General features: G+C 39.5%; 1 protein-coding gene across 3 annotated transcripts in view; it reads left to right on the top strand.

Moving 5' to 3' along the window:
* ZCCHC7 (zinc finger CCHC-type containing 7) overlaps positions 1–20179 on the top strand; it is a 243368-nt gene extending 223189 nt beyond the window's left edge. For 2 of the 3 annotated variants that reach the window (XM_059411297.1, XM_059411299.1), the window contains exons 7-9: positions 11358–11453; positions 16145–16262; positions 18081–20179. In XM_059411297.1, coding sequence (XP_059267280.1) covers positions 11358–11453; positions 16145–16262; positions 18081–18520 — 654 coding nt within the window. In that variant the 3' untranslated portion in view covers positions 18521–20179. The remainder of the gene's footprint in view (positions 1–11357; positions 11454–16144; positions 16263–18080) is intronic. The other variant, XM_059411296.1, reaches the window with a different exon arrangement.
* The last annotated feature ends 480 nt before the right edge of the window (positions 20180–20659 follow it).

Here is a 20659-nt window from a genome sequence, read left to right as displayed (position 1 = left end):
TTGTAAACCAGGCCATTTGTCCATTATTGTTTGGGGTCCAAACAGTGGTAAGATACCCTGTCACCGATCCCGCGTGCTATGAATGGCAGCTCCTCTCCGGACAATTGGCGGAGGGGCCGAGAAATATTCCTGAGAGGATTATTTAACCTTTCAATTTAGAGGGCACAAAGCCTGGCTGATTAATGAACTTTCTGATGGGCGCTGATAAGCGGATCTATTTCTTTATTTCCTCTAAAAGTGATTCCTTCTCCTGTCCATATTACTATAATCTTAAACATAAAATGTGGCAAATAGATTAAAAAACAGCACTAAAGAGTTTATCTGGCTGGCAAACTGAAGGAGCTAAATTAAAATTGGTAATGACAGCAGTGGCTCAGCCTCATATGTGGTTTTTAAATGCACTGTGTATTTTGAAGAGACTTATTCTCCAGCGCGCCTGGTAATGACTGCTTTTGGTGCACAGTCTGGGGCTGGCTTCTGTTATCCCCCCCCCCCCCCCCCCCCCAAAAATGAGTTGTGTTATCTGGATGGCTGCAGACACATACGCATCCCCCTTTCTCACTGCATGGGCAGACAAGGTCGATAGCATTACAAGGTATTTGTGGCAGTGCTTGTTTCAGTTTTCAGAGCTGCCAGTTTCCAGGCGGATTTGAATTACAAAAGAAGAAGCTGGCATGAAAATTGAAAGGTTTTATCGGCTGGTCTGAAGCCTCATAGCACATTGCTTATTTATGCAGTCCATTTGCACCAGGAAATATAAAAAGGAAATACATTTTTAAAATAAGGCCATAAAGACCCAGATATGTTTAAGATGGCAAATAAAATATAGATACCTATAATATCTTTCCAGGAAACGATTTTCACTTAATGTTGCACATTACTTCAGAAGGGCATTTATGTTGCTGTCATAAATTTGTGCGTTTGTGTCACTATGTAGGTAGTCTCTGGGGATTAAGAAGGAAGCCTTTGCTAACTTACTTTAAAATTAAAATAGACGGAGGGATAGCTCTGCAGTTTGAGAGCTACATTGGAAATATTTAAATAGGGTGGTAAATTAAACTTAAACTAACATTTTTGCATTCCATGTAAAATTAGCTATGGCCCAGTGAATAAATGCCACTACCTTTGGAGAAAATTGGGATGCTTTTTAAGCCATGAAGATTTGGAGCATTCAGGGAGTGAATTACTGTGATCCTTACTGTCTTGCATATGTTCATTGTTCTCTGCTTACTGAGGTTTTCTTTTTTTGTTGGTGGGTTTTTTGGGGGGGCAGGGATGGAGGGTAGGATCTCATTTAGAAAAAGAAAAGTCATAAATTAATAAGCTTAATAGCTTCTTTAATGAAACCTGTGCTTCATTTATTTTAGTCTTCAAATATATCATTTTTGAGATTTTTTGCCTAATGCTTAATGTTGTGAATATATAATCTTTTCACTGTTGGAAGTTATACCAACAGTTTACCTCTCTTCGTATTACTTTAGTGTAATCTCAACTTAATAAAAAAGATACACTCATGCAGCCCCTTATACTCTTGGTTACATAAAATGAAGATATATGCATACAAACACACAGTACCAAAAGGCCTTGAATAATTAATGGTCTTACCACTGGTCATTTGCAACCTTCAACCCACTGGTTTGTAAAACTTATGAGTATCCAAAAAAGGGATTAAGGAAGAAGTTAGGTGTGTGTAGGAAATATCAAATCAATAAAGCAACACTTTTTATTCTGCTGTAGTTCAAATGAACACTGTTTTAGAATCCATTTTCCAATAAAGCAAATTACTCTCAGCTAAACCATGAGAGATGCAATTTTTTTGCAATTTTCATTTTCACCAGTGTCTGGTACCTTTCTCATGTTTTCATGACCTGGACTAATTATTTCATGTAGTTTTTTTTTTTACCAGAGAAAATATCAAAAGCATACACGTCTGCTGCATGCTAATGATGTGCTGTACATTTTTTCATGAATTTTCATAAGGATTTTTTTTCTACGTAGCATGTGTGGCTTAATGATGTAATCACCCGATAGACTAGAAAATGCTCCAAAGGAGACGTTCCGGTCTGTTGTGTACATAATACATGTTTCAAAAATCTGCCTAATTAAGGAATTACCCAATGGATTGGGGGTCTGTTGGGTACATGACATAGTTTTTTAACACATAAAAGATACAGGTATATCATTATATATGGTGCTTTCAATGGCATTTTTGGAATGGGAATTAGTAGCAATGTCTTCTGGAATAGGATTGAATTCTTTTTTTTTTTTTTTCCACTGAAAAAAATGAAAGCTTAAAAAACTTTATGAAGGAAGCTTTGTTTTAAAATAATTTCAAAGCCATTAGTTTGGAGAGAAAATTCCTCCCAATATTCCTCAAAAGAAATAATACTGTGACTGTTGGCCAGAATGGTGCAAATGGAAGACTGTCCAAAACCATACTTTGATCAGACCTGGCGTCCAGGTCCACAGGTATGAGAACCTGTCACAGAAAAACCCGGGCAAGGGAGGACAGGACTATGGCCTTTTGATCTTGGGGCATATCTTGGGATCTTGGAAGCATCATTTTTGTCTTGTCGTAGATTCAGCTTTAGTTCAGTTCACTGCAGAGCTGTTTGCCTAACTTTTAAATTTCTTCCTCTCTTTCCTTTAGGCCCCAGATTTGATTTTTCTTAAATCTGGACCAGTTACATTTTGTTGGCACTTATATTGTAAACAATACTAAAGAAAAGGGAGAAAGAAAAGGGAGGGCATTCATTCCCCCCCCCCACCCCATCCACCCACCCTCCCACCCCTGTACCTGACGTAAAATGGAATGAATTACTTAAAAATCCCATCTGATCTCTAGAGTAGGCAGTAAAAATAATATCTTTAAAGAGTAAAAAGTATGTATTTTGTTTATTTATTTTAATATGTATTTTAAATTGAAACTTTTTCTGTTCCAATGTTAAATTCATACCGTTTGTCACTTCAACCAATGGACTTTCACCATGATGACAAGCTTTTGGTTTGGGGTAACATTTTCTTGAGAAATCCTGTTTGATACTTGGGTTGGAATTTTTAAATACATAAATGTGGTGAGGGAGGCATGTACTATTAGTGAGTTTACTGAAAGAATAAATTGATTTGGAAATATTTTGAAAGAATAAGGTCCTTCTCAAGCATGAAAAGCATATTGATTTAAGAGGTGTATGAACAAATATGACTTGTTCAGAAAGACTGGTGCTAAGCTCAGTACTAAATGTTACATTTGGTCATGAATACGTTCCCTCAAGTACTTAATATATTTGCCTTTTAATATATGTTCATATAACAAATTGGATTAATAAAAACGTATAGTCTACTCTTAAAGCTATGTGTGATTATAAAAATAAGTGCATTTTGCATTCACAAGAGTAGAAAATTTCCTTTAATTAGTGAAATTGATTGCTTATCCTATATAGTAATGAGCTTCAACTAGATGCAGACCCTCATTGGATCAAAGTCAGTTTAGATAAGGGCAGCTCAAGGTCACAGAGGGAGATGCCCAGCAGGTTCATTTGCATAAAAAATTACTGTTAGAAATAGGACACTGAGGCAGCTCTGGCGTTTTGATCTCTTGGCCTTTGTCATGGAGATTCCTAGTTGTGAAGGGAGTAAGGCCAGTGTCCCAGATAATGATTAACTGTTTTAATGGCATTCATTCATTCATTCCGCACTAACTACTCATGCAGAAAAAAGGGTTATGTAAAATGACATTAGAAGAAAATCATTTGTAATCGTTGCATCGGGCTGCACTTTGAGGAGACATTAGGAGTAAATCCGTGGCGTGGTAGGCTTATGCTTTATCTTCTGATATTTACTGAGTTTACTGGTGCATGAAAAGCTTTCAGCAAGAATAGCAGATGGGATGGACCTTTCATAGGTAATGCTATCTACCAGGTTATTACTTCTATATATTGATAGTAAAGTAATCTCCAAGATATCACCCTACAAATATAGATTATTTAAATGTCTGTAACCAAAAAAAAAAAAAAAAACAAAAAAAAAACTGCTTTCATAAATAGTTCACTTGATAACCCATGGGTCAAAAGTCTCTAGATAAATTTTTAACTTAAAAAAAAAGTTCTAAAAGACTACATTCATTCCCTATTTAACTTTTTGTCCACCGCACAGACTGTATGACAGAACCCTGAACTTAGAGCTAGCTAATCAGCGACATATTCTGCTTTAAATTGGACCTTTACTGTTAATTAAAAATAAAGACATGCTCCAAGGCAGAAGTATTGAGTCACAAATTTATATTTCTAACATTTTAAATAGCTGTAAGATTTTTGTTAGATCATAGTATGAAGACTTGTCCACTGGAAATCATTATTGAGTTTTCAGTACTGTATTCTAATACAGAAATGTTCTCTAATTAGGTAAGATCTAGGCTGATTTCATTCCTATTAAGTCCTAGTACATGATAGTTTATTAAAATGAGAGTATGTAGATAGCGTTTGTCATGTCATTTACTAATTAATTATTGTGAAACAGTTTAGAATTTCATAGCACAATATAAATACTGTTGCTATTTTTATTAGTAATAATGGAAGTTTTTAGCTGCTGACATTATTCAGATGAATGAACATCCAAATGTTTGCACTACATCCAGTGGCATAAATGAACAGTGGGGCTAAATTTGAGGCTCTTTGAATGAAATTACTATCAAAATAAAATAAGGGTCACCATGAAGTATGCTTTCAAAATCTTGATTAAGAAGGATCTCTTTATCCCTGGTACTGTAAAACAGAATCCCTATTCTCTTTGTATTACTAATTTCTTCCTGATTTTGCCAAAGTATATACCATACTCTCAATGTGAAGTAGGGGAGACACTTAGGAAGCTATATTAATTTATGCACTTTTTAATATGTCAGAGCATAATTTTATAGGTTATCCTCTAATGATACCAAGAAATTGTTATCATTAGAGGATAACCTATAAAACCCAAAGCATCCAAATTATTAACAATAACTAAAATGTATTGAATGCTTACTGTGGGCCATGTGCTTTATATGTGGATTATCTCATTATTTTTTTTTTAAAGATTTTATTTATTTATTTGTCAGAGAGAGTTAGCACAGGCAGACAGAGAGGCAGACAGAGGCAGAGGGAGAAGCAGGCTCCCCGCTGAGCAAGGAGCCCGACTGGGACTCGATCCCAAGACGCCGGGATCATGACATGAGCCGAAGGCAGCTGCTTAACCGACTGAGCCACCCAGGCGTCCCGGATTACCTCATTATTAATTTATTAATATTTTGTGAACTCTTACTATATGCAGTGAACAAAAACCAGACAAAAATCCCTGCCCTCACAGGGCTTGCTTCCTCCTTGCCTCAAAATGCAAGTGGAAGGACAGACAAACAAGCAAAATATATAGTATGTGAGATGTGAAACGTGACATTGAGTTTTGTTTTGTTTTTAATCAGTGAAGCAGGATAGGAAACACCAGCTGGATGGAGCTGTCAGTCTTTTAACAAAGTGATCCGGAAAGCCTTACTAATGTGACCTTTGAGCCAAGATTCGAAGGAGGTGAAAGAGTGCACCATGTTTTTTGGGCAAAAAGTGATACTGGCAGATGGAACAACACTAGGACTACCTGTAATTTCCTCAGACTTAGGCAATAAAATAATTTAGAGGAATTCCATAAAACTTTTGCTCTGCATCCTAATCCATAGCAGAGATTTTCAGTATTCAGATTTACTTTAAACACATCTGTTGGCCACATAACTCATTTCCACTCTGTGAAATTTTGGAATCTTTAACATCTACTCATTTACCACCTCTTTATTGAGCACTTTATATGTTCTAGCTTAGGCATTGGCAGACTTCTTCTGTAGAGGGCCAGATAGCAAATAGTTTAGCTTGGCAAGGCCATATGGTCTCTGTCATAACTCTACTCCTTACGGCATGAAAAGTTGCCGTACATAACTAGGTGGTAGATAGTTCTGTTTTAAACTCTTTGAGGAAACTGCATACTGTTTTCCGCATGGTTGCAGCAGTTTGTATTCCCACCAGCAGTGCAAGAGGGTTCCCTTTTCTCAGCATCCTTGCCAACACTTGTTTCTTGTGTTTTTCATTCTAGCCACTCTGAAAGGTGTGAAGTATTATCTCATTGTGGTTTTGATTTGCATTTCCCTGATGATGAGGGATGTTGAGCATCTTTTCCTATGTCTGTTGGCGTTCTGGATATCTTCTTTGGAGAAATGTCTGATAAGCACTGGGTGATATATGGAATTGCTGAATCACTATATTATACCTGGGAAACTAATATAACACTCTATGTTAACTATACTAGTATTAAAGTAATACAAGAAAAGTAGCCGTAGATAATCTGTAAACAGATGTGCCTGGCTGTGTTCCAGTAAAACTTTATTTTCAGACACTGAATTTTGAATTTCATAGAATTTTCATGTGTTGTGAAATATCCTTTTTTTTCTTTTCTTTCTTTCTTTTTTTTTTTTACCCATTTAAATGTAAAAACCATTCTCACCTGTGGGCTCTACAAAAACAGGCAGCAGGCTGGATTTGGCCTATCAACCATAGTTTCCCAACACTTACTCTAGATTCTTGACATAAGGATGCACAGTGGAAAATAAAGATATCATACCTCATACACCTTACATTCTAGCAAGGGGGAAGCAGATAATAAACATGAGAAATATGTGAGAAGGTGAGGTAGGGAAAGGAGGATCAGGAGTACTGCGGCCTTTATTCTGAGAGTGTGTGATGGGACCGAGCCGAGGAGAGCTGTACAGTCGTGTGGCTTTCCTGTGTTCTGTACTCTGAAGGAGAAGCCAGTAGTGCCAGGGGGATACATACCATTGGCTCTCCTGTGAGCAAATCCCTATTTGCATCTGTACCAATCAAGGCAAAGTTCCAGTGTTTGGATATTCCTCTTAATTCGGTCCTTATTGGCTCCCCCTTGTCATTCCTGCCTGATTTCATCTTGTCCTTTTGCATAGGATTGGAGCCAGTGGAGTTTCTTATTCCAGTGGAATAAACATAGTGAGCATATTTTCCTTCTCCTCAATGAACCTGGATATCTGGATAAATTGCCATATATTTGCGTACACACACACGCACACACACAAAAATTTATAAACGTAACTTTTTCGACAACATTTATTATTTGGGGGGTGGATAATTCTGTTTATCATCAGTTTTCATTTCCCAGCTAGTTACTGAGCACCTTCAATTAGCCTTAGACTAGATTTTCATGCCACTCAGAATCTAGTGCCTTCCACTCTGATTGTTAAAGCCCTAAGTGATCTAGTTCTTCTCCATCTCTAGAACCTCCTCTTCTCCCACTCTTCACCTACTACACTTGCAAATTTAGAGATACTTTTCAGATACTTGAATTTGGTAAACCTATGCCCACCTCAGGGGTTTACATCCCTGTGCCTCATGCCTTCGGCCTAGAATGCTGTCCCCATTCATTTCATACTTCGGGGGGATGGAGGTGGGACTGGTCACAAAAAATGACCCTCCCAGTGAGAGTTTCTCAAAAATTCAATCTTAAATCACCACCAACAACTCTCAATCATATAACTCTGTTTTCATTGCCTGTGTGCCATTTATTACTATCTGATATTGTGTGTGTGTGTGTGTGTGTGTGTGTGTGTGTGTGTTTTGTCAGTTTATCTGTCTTCCACCACGGTTTATCTGTCTTCCACCGCGGTTTATCTGTCTTCCACCACGGGAGATGTGAGCAGTGATCTTTTTGTCTCACTTCTTGATTACCTGTTCTGTTCTAAGATATCTAGCATGTATTAGGCACTCAGTAATTATTTATTTAGTAAATCAGTGAAAGAATGCATGTATATGCTCATGCCATGTGCCCAGCGCTCAGGTCATGATCCCAGGGTCCTGAGATTGAGGCCTGCATTGGGCTCTCTGTGCAGCAGGGAGTTTGCCTTCTCCTCTCTCTCTGCCTGCTTCTCTGCCTACTTGTGATCTCTCTCTGTCAAATAAATAAATAAAAATCTTAAAAAAAAAAAAAGAAATCACTGATGGAGGCATCCTTGAACTTGTTCTGCTGTACTTGTCCCTTCCTTTCCCCCATACCCAAACTAGTCTCTTAAAAGTCATCAGCGTACTGTTCTATATTTCTTTCTACTTCTAATAAACCCATTACAATCTGGTTTGCACTTCTACCCCTTGAATAAACTGTTCACAACAGGTTCCAGTTGCCAGCTACTTCCCGATCGCTAATCCAGTGCATTTCATAGTCTTTATCTTATTTAACCCATCAGTAGCTTTTGACAACGTCTTCCGTCATGACACATTGTGTTCTGCCTTCACATCCATGACATATCTTTGGGTTTTATTTCTTTCTCTTAAACCACGTATATGCTCATGGTTGCAATTTTGTGTCACATCAGGTAATACAAAGATGGAAAAATAATTTCTGCTTAACAATTTCATGTCTTCCTGGAATTGTATACCTGAACAAATGTGTGAACCACTGCAGTAAGTGAGTGGTACATTGCTTGTTTGCATCCCTATCAAATCTGTGCTTGATGACCTTCAGCTTGTCTTCATTAATGAACCACATTTTTTTATTGGAGAATATAAGACCTTTTGCTGTGTTTTTTTTTTATTATATCCCAATTGGTAAGAGCTGAGGTTGTGAATTCTATTTTGTGTAACCTGTATAGTCATTTCCAGTAGAAAAGAGCTTCTGGGTTACTTTTACCCTCTAGTTTTCCATTTTGGAAATAGAAACTGAAAGTAAAGTTGTTTGAAAACAGTTTTTATAACCTATAGATAATTTTCTGGTGTCAAGAAAGTAAAACCTCCACAGACCACCTGTTTGCCACCTTAAACAATAGTAACAAAATTAGTTGGCAGAACAGCACTCTTCATTATTGCATTCCATTGAAGAACGTAAGCAGGGTAAGCCTGGCAGGCTCTGTCTGGGGAGTCTGCAGTTCTTGACCTTGGGGTCATGAGTTCAAGCTCTGTGTTGGGTATACTGTTGACCTAAAAAAAGAAAGAAAGAGAGAAAAGGAAAAAGAAAGAGAAAGAGAAAAGAAACTTACCCAAGTTTATACCCCATCCTTAGCTTTCTTCCAGTATCCAAAAGGAGTGGAGTGGGAGGGCAATTGGGTTTTTCTCCTTCTGTTTAAGGCCCCCGCTGCCTCAGGGGTTTTGCTCTGTTTTCTCCCTTTTCTCTTGTTTCCAACTCCTCCATCTCTACTAGCTTTCTCAGGTGTTCAGATCTCCCTCTCTCTCTCATTCTAATAGCAAACTCCACCAAACCCCCTTCCTAGGTCTTGCTCAATCTTCTTCTGCCCCTTGTTATTTAGCTTCTCGAAGTAATGTATACCTTTTGTTTTATATTTTCAACCTCTGTTCAGTTTTTTAAAATATTTCCTACTGGGATGCCTGGGTGGTTCAGTTGGTTAAGCATCTACCTTTGGCTTAGGTCATGATCCCAGAGTCCTGGGATCAAGTTCCACATCTGGCTCCTTGCTCAGTGGGGAGCCTGCTGCTCCCTCTGCTCGTGCTCTCTCTCTTTCTAATAAATAAATAAAATCTCTAAAAAAATTTTTCTTATTGTTAAATGTAACATACATATTAAAAAGTGCATAAAACGTATACAGTTTAGTAAATGAGTTACATAACATACACAGAAGTTCTGTAACACCACTGTGTTCAAGAAATAGAAAATTGTGGCTACCCAGAAAGCCTTTGTGAATTGTTTTCTCCCCTCAGGAGTAACCACCATCCTGGCTTCTGTGGGGTTATCATTTCTTGTTCTTCCTTACGGTTTTGTCACCTTTTTATTCACTGCTTCACTCTTCAACCTGTTTGCCTTCTACTCTTTTTTATCTTTCCACTAATTCCAAGATTCTCACACTAAGGTTATCGATGAAAGGTTGACAAATCTAACAGATGTTTCTCAGTTCTGATCTCAGTAAGCCTTTCCTATATTTGACACTGAAGCTCAGTTCATCCTTTTTGAAGCTGTTCTCTAAGGTCTTTGACTGTATTCTCCTGTGGTTCTGCCTCCTTCAAACTGTCCTTCTCTGTCCCTTTCTCAGGCTCCTTTGTCTGCCCCTTAAGTGTTGTTCCCGGGGTCTGTCCTGCGTCACTGTTGCTCATACTGGGTATGGCGGTGATGTCCGCTCAGGTCACCTGAGTCTCCACTACTATCCAGATTTCTTCCAGATAGACCTGGAAGCTCACACTTGTTCCTTAAGCTTTAATCTCACGTAGACACCTGCCTGGTGGACATCTCTACCAAAATACACAACATCCAAGTTAGACTTCATTATCTTTCCCTCTAATTTGGCTCTTTTTTTCCCCTGCCTTTTCTGAAACAAGTGTTGGTACTACTGCTAATTAACCCAACTTAGAAACCCCAAAAGTATTCCATTTTCTCCTTTCCTTCATTCCGTGTCTTTCCAGTGTTCGAGTGATACGGGTTTTATCACCTCATGTATTTGCCAAATCTGTTCCCTTTTTCCTATCTTGTACTTTACTCTTAGGACTTTAGGTCCTCATCACCTCACTGACTTTCCTTACAGCCACCTTCTCACTGCATCCAACCTTCTCCTCTCGTACTCACTACCACCCCTCCCCTCCACCCCTGCAAACTCCAAGCCCAAATGGTTTTCCAAAATAAAATTCTGTTTGGCTCCTACATGTAAAACTACACTTAAAATGGAGAAGCCCAGATAAACCCCAAGCTCCTTAAGATAATTTATAAGGCCCTCCCTTCTTTGCCCTGCTTTCTCCAGCCTCATTTGTCAAGTTCACCTGGATGTGCGCGTTGTACGTTGTCAGCATGTATGCTCCTTCTCAGTTTCATGCCATTGTTCATCCTGTCCCTTCTACCTAAGACTTTCCATTTGACTTCTACTTAATCCTTTGAGAGTAGATTTCAGTTTGACACTTCGAAGAAAGCTTTCCCTGACTTCTTCTACCCCATCCGATAGTGGGTCTCTCTTGCCACTGCGTTCATACCTTGTACATGTTTCTGTCACTGTGCTTATTACATCGTTCTGTCATTATTTATTTATATGTCTGTCACGTTCTACTCACCTCTTGTGCGTCTCTGAGAGACCTGATACCAAGCACAGTCCTGGGCACAGCGCCGAATGGAATGAGGAGTGAAGGAGAGGAAAGAACACACTGATTTCAAGTCTGAAAGAATGTCTTGTTACACACTTTAACACAGACAACCATCTGGACACGAGGTCCTCACACAAAACTCTAGGAGGCCGTCTCTCTAAGGAGTCTCTTACCGAAAAGGAGCTCTTCGGGAAAGAATCAGGTTTCAATTTTCTTCTAACATGTAATAAACCCTCGCAAATACTCATGTTGCAGACCAAGCCTGGACCACCCAAAAAGCCGAAGACCCCTTCTGGACAATCAGCCTTAGTGTATTGCTACAACTGTGGGCAAGAAGGCCATTATGGACACGTAAGTTTGAGTAGTGTTGGGGCATAAAGCATTCTATTTTGCTGGGAGTGGTTGCCAAAAGATGAAACGAGTGTAATTCTAAATGCTTACTTTTTTAATAAACTAACATCCTGAAGTAAGATTTTGTATATTTTCAGCCAGCTGACTTCTTCCATCCCTGCCAGAGTAAGGGATCTGTCAGAGCATATTCTTCTAATTATTTTAAATATACAGGAACAAGTTAGGCTAAAACAAACACAGAAGCCATAAAATCAATCAGACAGATAGAAGTAGTCAGCAGAATGGTTACAGTTCTCGTGAGTTCTTATGTTTGCTATGACTTTGACACAGCTAGATCCTGATTTTAGATTTTCTGTGTAGTTCTCCAGTATCTCCAGTGTTCACACACAGTACCCTTAAATCTTCATCACGCACCTCTAAACCCCGATGCTGTTGAAAAGACAGAGGGGCTGCATCATTGACTAGCCTGCATGCGCCACAAACGTCCACATTCCCTATCCAAACTGCATGTTCCCAGCCCCAACTGAAAGGGCCAAATTATGTGTGTTTCAGGTATGGGGGTGTCAGAGCAGAAGAAACTGGTTGCCATGGGATGGGAGGGAGTCTCCTAGCCAGTTGTCTCACTAACTATGAAGCAGCAGCTCATCTCAGAGACAGGCTGCAGTAGAATCGACTCAGAGTTCTCCTGCATTCTGGGAATCCTGTGGCAGAGGAACAAAGGCGGTGGCACAAAAAGTAGGAAATCTGTATGGAGAAAGACATCCCTAGTCTCCCGTGGGCTCCTAGCAGCCTAAAAAACCAAAATAAACTAAAATCAGATCCAATCTGACGACAAGAGGTGGAAAGCATTCAGTGGGGACAGAGTCCTCAAAATGGGTAGGACTCTGAGCAGTAGGATGGGGGACGACTGCCCTTTGTGACTTGAATTCTGACCATGCAGACCCTGGGGCTGGAGCTCAGTAGCCTAGGGAGAGAGCAGAATGGCCAGGGCACCGGGGCACAGTGCACAGGCAGATGAAGTTTTTCTTCTGTGTTGGGGCAGCGGGACCAGGGGGTGAAAGGATAGAATAGGAAAGTGGGATGGAGCTCTGATCCTCAGTTCCAGTTTTTGCTCTGCTGCCGACTTAACTGTGTGACTTGAACAACCGACATTTTCTCTCTGGCCCTCAGTTTCTTTATCTACAAAGCAAAGAAGTTGTACAGGGAGATTTCTCAGTACTGACACGGGGATCCTGTTTCCAGTGTGAACAAACCCATAGTATGGTGATAAGGGTAGAGAAACCGTGCAGTGTACTTCCTTCATTTCCGTAGAACTCACACTGAAAGCCTTATTAGAGAGCACTTCTTCTTACAAAATTATCATCTCTAGATCTTCTCCTGCTTTGTGCATTCCTCCTCGTTGCCAAAACTCGGGTGTTGCCAACACTGTTTAGGAAACCTCTCCACATAAGCATTCCACTGCCACACAGATCACATAGGTGTACAGTTCATGCTTGCTGACCTCTTTAAAGCAAAGGCGTGTGATTTTAGCATTTATGTTTGTTCAATTAAAGAAAAACAATTACAGTTGGACACATACTGGTTACTAGTCACTCCTGCTAATGTAGATAGGAAATATATTAAAAACATTTGGAATTTATCCCTGAAATCTAGATTTAGATAGTTTCTAATTTACAATAAAGCAAATTTGGCCGCCTCGTCGCTGCCATAGATGAAGAATTCTAGATTGTTCACACTAATGAAGAAGATCAGTGGTGTGGCTAATCCAGAACAGTAGATAAATTATATAGCCAACTATCAATTGTCTGTGCTAATGGAGGGGACCAGCGATGTGGATAATCAAAATATAATTTACATTTAGCTTTGGAAAATATTTATGGTACTTATAGCTTTGTATAGTCACACCAGTCTAGACCATACAGGATCCAAATGGGAGACTATGCAGATGATTAAAGATGTCTGAGGACCCCTCCCCTTTGGTTTCAGAAATACTGCTCTATAGATGTTACCAAAGAGCCTCTTCCTGTGGAAGATATTCTGAGGTGAATGTAGCACTGCCCTGCCTTGACTCCATTCACTGTCTAGTTGGGGAGGCAGGGACCTTCGCAGGCATCTCTGCTGCAGGCAGACTGCCATAGGAAACAGTAGGAACTGTAGGCAGAGAGCCTACTCCACGAGCGTGTGAAAGTGTGAGTGGGCGCTGGGAGTGTGTCAGACCTTTAGTACCTCTTTGTAATTTTAATTATTTCTTAATATTTTATGGTTAGAGTCTCTCTTAGTCCATTTAGGCTGCTATAGACAAACTGCCATAGACTGGCTGGTTTATAAACAACAGAAATTTGTCTTGGAGTTCTAGAGGCTGGGAAGCCCAAGATCATGCAGAATCGATGTCTGCTGAGGGCTGCCTTCCTCATAGATAACACTTTCTTGTCGTGTCCTCACAGGGGTGGGACATGGTAGGGAGCTCTTGGCGGAAGGGGCCCTGTTTTATAAGAACAATTAATCCCATTTGTCAGAGCTCCACCATCAGGACCTGATCACTGCCCAAAGGCTCTACCTCCTAACAGGGTCACATTGGGGGTAAATTTTGGTTGGGGGTGAAGGGAAGGGTACAAACATTCAGACTATAACAGAATCTTAGACCCAAGTCTTGCAAGGATGTCCTTTCTTCTGGGAACTTGGAGCCACCATGGATAGTGATTTATAAAAGTAGTTCTTTATGTTACCATACAGGTTTGCCTTATAACTTGCAGGATCCAAAAAAAGCCCCCAAAGATCCAGAAAGTCAACAGCACAGTATCTCTAAAGGTAGTTGGAAGAAGGAAATAATAAAGACCCTAAATTATTAAAATAGAAAACAAAATTAATAACATCAACAAAACCAAAAGTTGGTTCTTTGAAAATATTTTCTTTTCAAAAGAAAAGACTTCTAGAAAAACTACTCAAAGAAAAGGAAAAGGTACAAATAGTGAATAAAAATTATAAATAGTTTTAAATTGTTTAATTATACGAGAATACTATACAAACTTTATAAAGTTCAAAATTAAGTCTGAAAATATAGATAAAATAAGCAGTTCTACCAAAAAAAAATACTAATTAACCAAAATGACTGAAGAAAAATCTTACGTGGGCCAATACCACTAAAAAAATTAAATTAGTAATCAGAATTCTCTCCCCTGAAATATATCAGACCCAGAGAGTTTTACAGTCAAGTTTTACCAAACCTTTATTCAGAAACAGATAATCCAAGGGAACATCACCCAGTTTATTCTGTAAAGCTATTATAAACTAAAGTTCCTTCAAAACTTTTATAGAATGATACTGTTTTTATGAAGTCTGCACACTTCAAACTTACACCATTGTTTATTGTTTATTAGTTGTTAAGAGTAAAACATATGAGAATGGCAGGCAGCAACTTTAAGACAGTGGCAGTTTCTGGAAAGGGAAAGAGAGGAATGAGACATGGGAAAGAAGATTTCAATTGTATTATTAATGCTTCACTCCTTGGGACAAAAATTGAGGTAAGTTAAAGTAAAATGTTATGATTTGATAAAGCCTAATAGTAGGTACAGATTTCTATTACTTTATACTAAAGTATGTATTTCGAATGACTCATAATTTTTTAAACTCTGCAAATTATGTTCCAAAGTGTGTGGCTACCAGCTTGGTCAGATGTCTTAGAATTATAAGTCCAATATATTATGCCAAAGTTACAATAAGTCAACTAAATGTCATGTGGCTGTTTCACATATTTTCTTCCTAAGGGGTATTCTAATTTTCTTCCATATCTAAGAAGAAATAAACATTTATAAAATACATTTTAAGCAGGATGGCAGAAGACAGAAGGAAGTTCCAAAGGGAAGCCTGTATCAGAGAAAAGAAAATGTGGTTCCAGACGTATCAAATGAAAATATATCAACAGGTCGTGATAAATAAAGCCTAGTGTATTGGATGTGGCTCAGGCCAAGAATGTGATCTGGGAAATAGCAGCAGTGGAAAAGCCAGAGTCATGAGAGTGGGAAGCCAGCTTAGGGTAATGAGTGAGAGGCGTGATCTCATCTTGAGTGGGGGTAGTTAACAGAAGATTCCTTTGGGGTGTTTCAGAATTACCCGGTTTCAAGCTATATATAACCCTCCACCGCCATCCTGCTCCCCACCATAAGAACCACCGCCCTTGTTAGCAGTGAAGGGAAAAGAGCAAAGGGCTAAAAATGTACACCCACATTTAGGGTGTAAATGTGAAAGGAGAAGCACTTGATAGAAGGCTGTTTGTTGGGAGAGACAGACAAGCAAAGGTCTGAAGCAACATGAGGCCAAATAAAATAAACCCGCTAACAGAGGAAGCAGGCAAGTGCAGTGGAGATTCAGTCCCTGTTGCTCTTGACTCGGACTGGGGGCGGGGTTTGGCTGGGAAGGTTGAGAAAAGATAAGGATTTCATGGGTACAGAAGGAAAGAAAATCCAAGCCTCAAAGCAGCAAGTAAGCACGGTTGGGTGTGGTTGGGTGTTACTGGATGTGATCTTCCCAGGGTCCCAGTTAAGACTGCAGCCTTAGCCAGGTATCCCTGGTGTGGGCCTCATTTCTAACTACAGTGGTTTGTAATCTTCCAGAAAGATGGTCTGAGCAGTGCCCTGGTAACATCATAATCTCAAATTTGGTAATTTGAAATAATAATTTCAAACAACTTGCAGGAATGTACAGAAAGACGAATGTTTAACCAGACCTTTCCAACATCTCCATTCATCTACTACTATGATGACAAATACGAAATTCGGGAGAGAGAACAGAGAATAAAACGAAAAGTGAAAGGTATGTTACTGACTTTTTGTGAGATCCACCTTTGTAGTAGTTCCTAAATACCTTCTTCTGCCCTGTCTTTCCCTGCTAAGGGGGTCGTTGGTTAACACAGAAAAGGTTTTTAAATAATTGCCAGAAAAACCAGAACTTTCTTGATCTCCAGAAATCAGGCACCCACCTCAGAAACTGTGTTATGTTCTATTCACAGTAAACATTTTTCTCACATAATAACCAAAATGTCCAGAACTTCCAGCCATGTAGGTATTCAGAGTTTGTAAAGGCTCCTTTGAGAGTTTTCTTTTTGGCAAGTAATTATTTTTTCCCTTTGTATATATCCCTAGTATTTTTCATGGAAAGAAAAGCTTTCTCTGCTAGGTGATTCCTGGTGATCTCTGGAGCTTCTCCAAAGAAGTCTGTTCTTACTGGCCATGATTACAGCAGAGCTTCCTGTCTACAGCCACCCTCTTGGGTTCCTTTTTTACCGTCACTAACGTAAAGTTCTTCTGTTTTATAATTTGAGCCTACTCTTTCGACTTCTTTCTTTCCATATCCTTCACGATGGTTCACCAAGTTGCTTTTGTTGCTTTCAGGACAAAACAGTTCTATATTTTTCAAGTTCACCCATACATTGTTAACTTTGCAACTTCTTGTTATTCTTTTCTCGACTTTCTCTGAGTTTGGGTCTTCTTCAAAAGGAACTACTTCTCTACTCCTGCATATTTTACATATGACATTTCATATGAACTTTATCTCAACTATAGAGAGAGAAATTATAGTACATGAAGATATATATTAGGGAACTAAATTTAAAAACTTAAAAGAAATGCACCAAAATGTCACCTCTGAATTAAAAGATTGTGGCTACTGTTTTATTTTTTATATACTTTTCTGTATTTCCCAGGTTTTCTATAATGAGTCTTGGTAACTTTTATAATGCTAGAAAAACCATTTGTTTTCCCTTTTAACTAGTTAGATTGACAACTCTGGCTACTTTGGGTTCTCTATGGTCTATTGGAATTTTTATTTTATGATAAAGTCTATAATTAATTAATTACCTTTGCTCTATATCCTAGAATCCATTATTTTTTGGTCCCCTAAATACTTGTATTTCCACCTGTTTTTTTATTGGCCACTTCTTTAATCTTTCAAGGTCTTGTTGGCATGCTCATTTTCATCCCTTACTGGAACCTCATCTCCTACTTACCAATTAGAATCACATCCATCAAACACTTAGAGTAAGGGTGCCAAGTCCCAGCAAAATTGAACAACAGGTCTGGTCCAAAACCTCTAAGATAGCCGTGTGTGTGTATACTCTCCAGGCCAGTGATGTCCACTCTGGAGGAAAAATCTCCTGTGCGGTATGGCATCCACCTCTAAGCCCTGTGGCCAGACTTTATCTTCAGAGGGAATTGAAATGTCATATGAGTTTATCAAAAGACCATTTTATACATCTTGTTTTACTTTATCATCAAGGGCTGCTTTATCACTGTGAGAATTTGAATTGGTCAGACCTGAGTTTTCTTCACAAAGCTAAGATGTTTACTGCTCTCACTAGTCTTCATCTCCATTGTTCAACCTAATTCAGCTGTATTGAATAGAATAAATATCATTGGATTTCTGGATATTTTCCATTTTTAGCAATCCGATGCAGAACTAGAACCATGCAGTTTTTGGTGAGTGGTTTTACCTTAGTGACAGCTATTTAGAATGTCATATCATGAACATTGCATTATCTGGTTTCCCTCTCTGCTGAGTTATTTACAGATCTGTGACAGCTGTGCATGGACTGTCTGGTTGCTGAAAATGCAGAAATACTTTTCTATTTTCCAGAACTCCAGAAGAATGGGGATTTCCCTAGGCAGTTCAAGAGACCTCACATGGAAGTGGCAGATACACGGTCCCACCATAACAGGAAGAAGAGCCATGCCTCCCGTAAAAGTAACAGGTGGTCTCAAGAAAAGAAGGAAACCCCAAAAGAGGCGAGCAGGAGCAATAAAGAGCGTGAGAAACACAGGAAGGCTGACAGGTGTCATGAAGCAGATGAGGACTTCCCCAGGGGCCCCAAACTCCACTCTTCTCCTGGCTCTTTCAAAACCCAGAAGGCTCCCAAGTCCTTCCACCACTCGTCACATTCCCACAAGCCAAGAGAAGACAAGCCTTCCAGAGAGGGCAAGCGGAACAAGCATAAGAAAAAGGAGAGTTACTTGGAGGCCGATAGCAATGATAATTTATTTCTCATTAAGCAGAGGAAAAAGAAGTCTAAGCTGTGAGACAGCTTGTGATTCAGCTTTCTGGTGTTTGTCCGGTCTTCATGCCTAGAACATCCCGGCAAGATCTTTATTATCTGTGATTAAATAAAGTGAATCTTTTGGTTTTGTCTGTCATCTCCTCCATACCTGGAGCTGCTGAACAAAGACCATGGAGATCTCCAGTCTCTGTATCCAACAGGTTATTAGATGTAGGGAAAACAAACAAACAGGTATACTCAGATTTCCCCTGTTCCCGTCCATCATTTTTACTCAGAATCCTAGGGATAAGAAGAAACAATCTTTTCAAGAAAAAATAATTTTTTTTAATGTTCTGAAGAAATAAAAGCTCATCAAATATAATCCATCTGCAGTGGGAGTATGAAAATTAAATCCTTGCAGGAGGACAAATTTATTCCAGAATGAAAAATTCATCAATCTTTTTCAGCATTACTTTTTTGTTTTTTAACATCGGGAAGAGTACAAGCTATAAAATCTCAATCCAGCTGTTCTCGCTCTTGAGGCTGGTGTCAGAATCTTCCAACGGTCAGAACGTGAGGCTGAAAGATCAAGGATCAAGGTGTCATCATTGAAGCCCCAAAGAGGCGGAGAATTGGTCCATAGCAAAATACCAGCGCCGATGGCATGAGATAGAGTTCCTGGGACAAGTGAAAAAGAGTCATAAAAAATTGTAACATAATCACAGTACAACAGTTCTCACCATTTTTACAGCCACACTTCAAGGAGACTGTCACTCAGATGTATAGAGATGGCTACTACTGGCAACTTAAAACACTGTTTTATTTTCACGGGTTTTTTTAACTACCACAAGGCTATACAGAAATTTTTGTACCTGTGAATTTTTGTACTTATCAAAGCCTAATGTTAGAATCGGAAAAATAAAATGTCTGAAATAGAGTAAATAAGCTTGTCTGTTATGTAACAAGGCAGTGTGAGTTTGGGTGACAAAGGGCATGGTTGGGTTAGACAAGGGACTGAAGTTATACAGGCTCCACGTACCGGGCTCCCAAGGCCCTTGTTGGCCAAGCACTAGCTCTATGCCAGAAGAGAATGAGATGGAGTCAGTTAACCAGGGCAGTTCTATAATGTCGCGTTCTTAGTTTGTGTTTTACTCTCTGTGAAGTACATGAATTGCTGTGTATCTGGTAGGATCCGCCCTCTTACCTTCTGCAGGGAAAGGGAGAGTGTCTCCCCCTAAAATAGCTTCAGCGTCAACTGAAGTCTTCAGCCCACCGCCCTCCTCGTGGCTACCCTGCTCTCAACTAAGTCTAAGTTGTTCTTTGTGTGTTGCTTCATGGCTTCCTAACCTCAGCTGGGCTTGTTTTGACCTTCAGGTAAGTGGCCAGAGTCTTTTACAACCCCGCTAAAAGTAACAGTCATGAGAAATGGCTTCACACAGTGATAAATCTGAAATAATTCATGGTAGTCCTCATTAAGACCTGGGACAGGCATGGCTTGTTTTTGGTGTGGTGTGACTGTCATTGCTTCCGCTACAAAGGCGTCTTCTTCCAGGGCAGAGGGGATTCCTTACGTTCTTTCATACATGGCAGATTATTTGGAGAAAAGAAGAAAAAGGGCTTTTTTTTTTTTTAATTCACTTCTGCATATTAGCCTATACCACCCCCCCCATTTATTTTTTTTATTTTTTAATTAGACAAGCTCTAGGATATATACTCTAGGATATAATTTACCCTTCAGGTCCCTGCATTTTTTTTTTTTATTAAAGATTTTATTGATTTGACAGAGATCACAAGTAGGCAGAGAGGCAGGCAGAGAGAGAGAGAAGAGGAAGCAGGCTCCTTGCTAAGTAGAGCCCAAACTGGGGCTCGATCCCAGGACCCTGAGATCATGGCATGAGCTGAAGGCAGAGGCTTCAACCCACTGAGCCACCCAGGCGCCCTAGGATATATACTCTAGGATATAATTTACCCTTCAGGTCCATGCATTTTTTTTTTTTATTAAAGATTTTATTGATTTGACAGACAGAGATCACAAGTAGGCAGAGAGGCAGGCAGAGAGAGAGAGAAGAGGAAGCAGGCTCCTTGCTAAGTAGAGCCCAAACTGGGGCTCGATCCCAGGACCCTGAGATCATGGCATGAGCTGAAGGCAGAGGCTTCAACCCACTGAGCCACCCAGGCGCCC

The sequence above is a fragment of the Mustela nigripes genome, chromosome 9 (assembly GCF_022355385.1).
Source record: "Mustela nigripes isolate SB6536 chromosome 9, MUSNIG.SB6536, whole genome shotgun sequence".
Taxonomy (NCBI): Eukaryota; Metazoa; Chordata; class Mammalia; order Carnivora; family Mustelidae; genus Mustela; species Mustela nigripes.
Note: the sequence above shows the minus strand (reverse complement) of the source record. Positions and strands in the feature narration are given on the sequence as shown.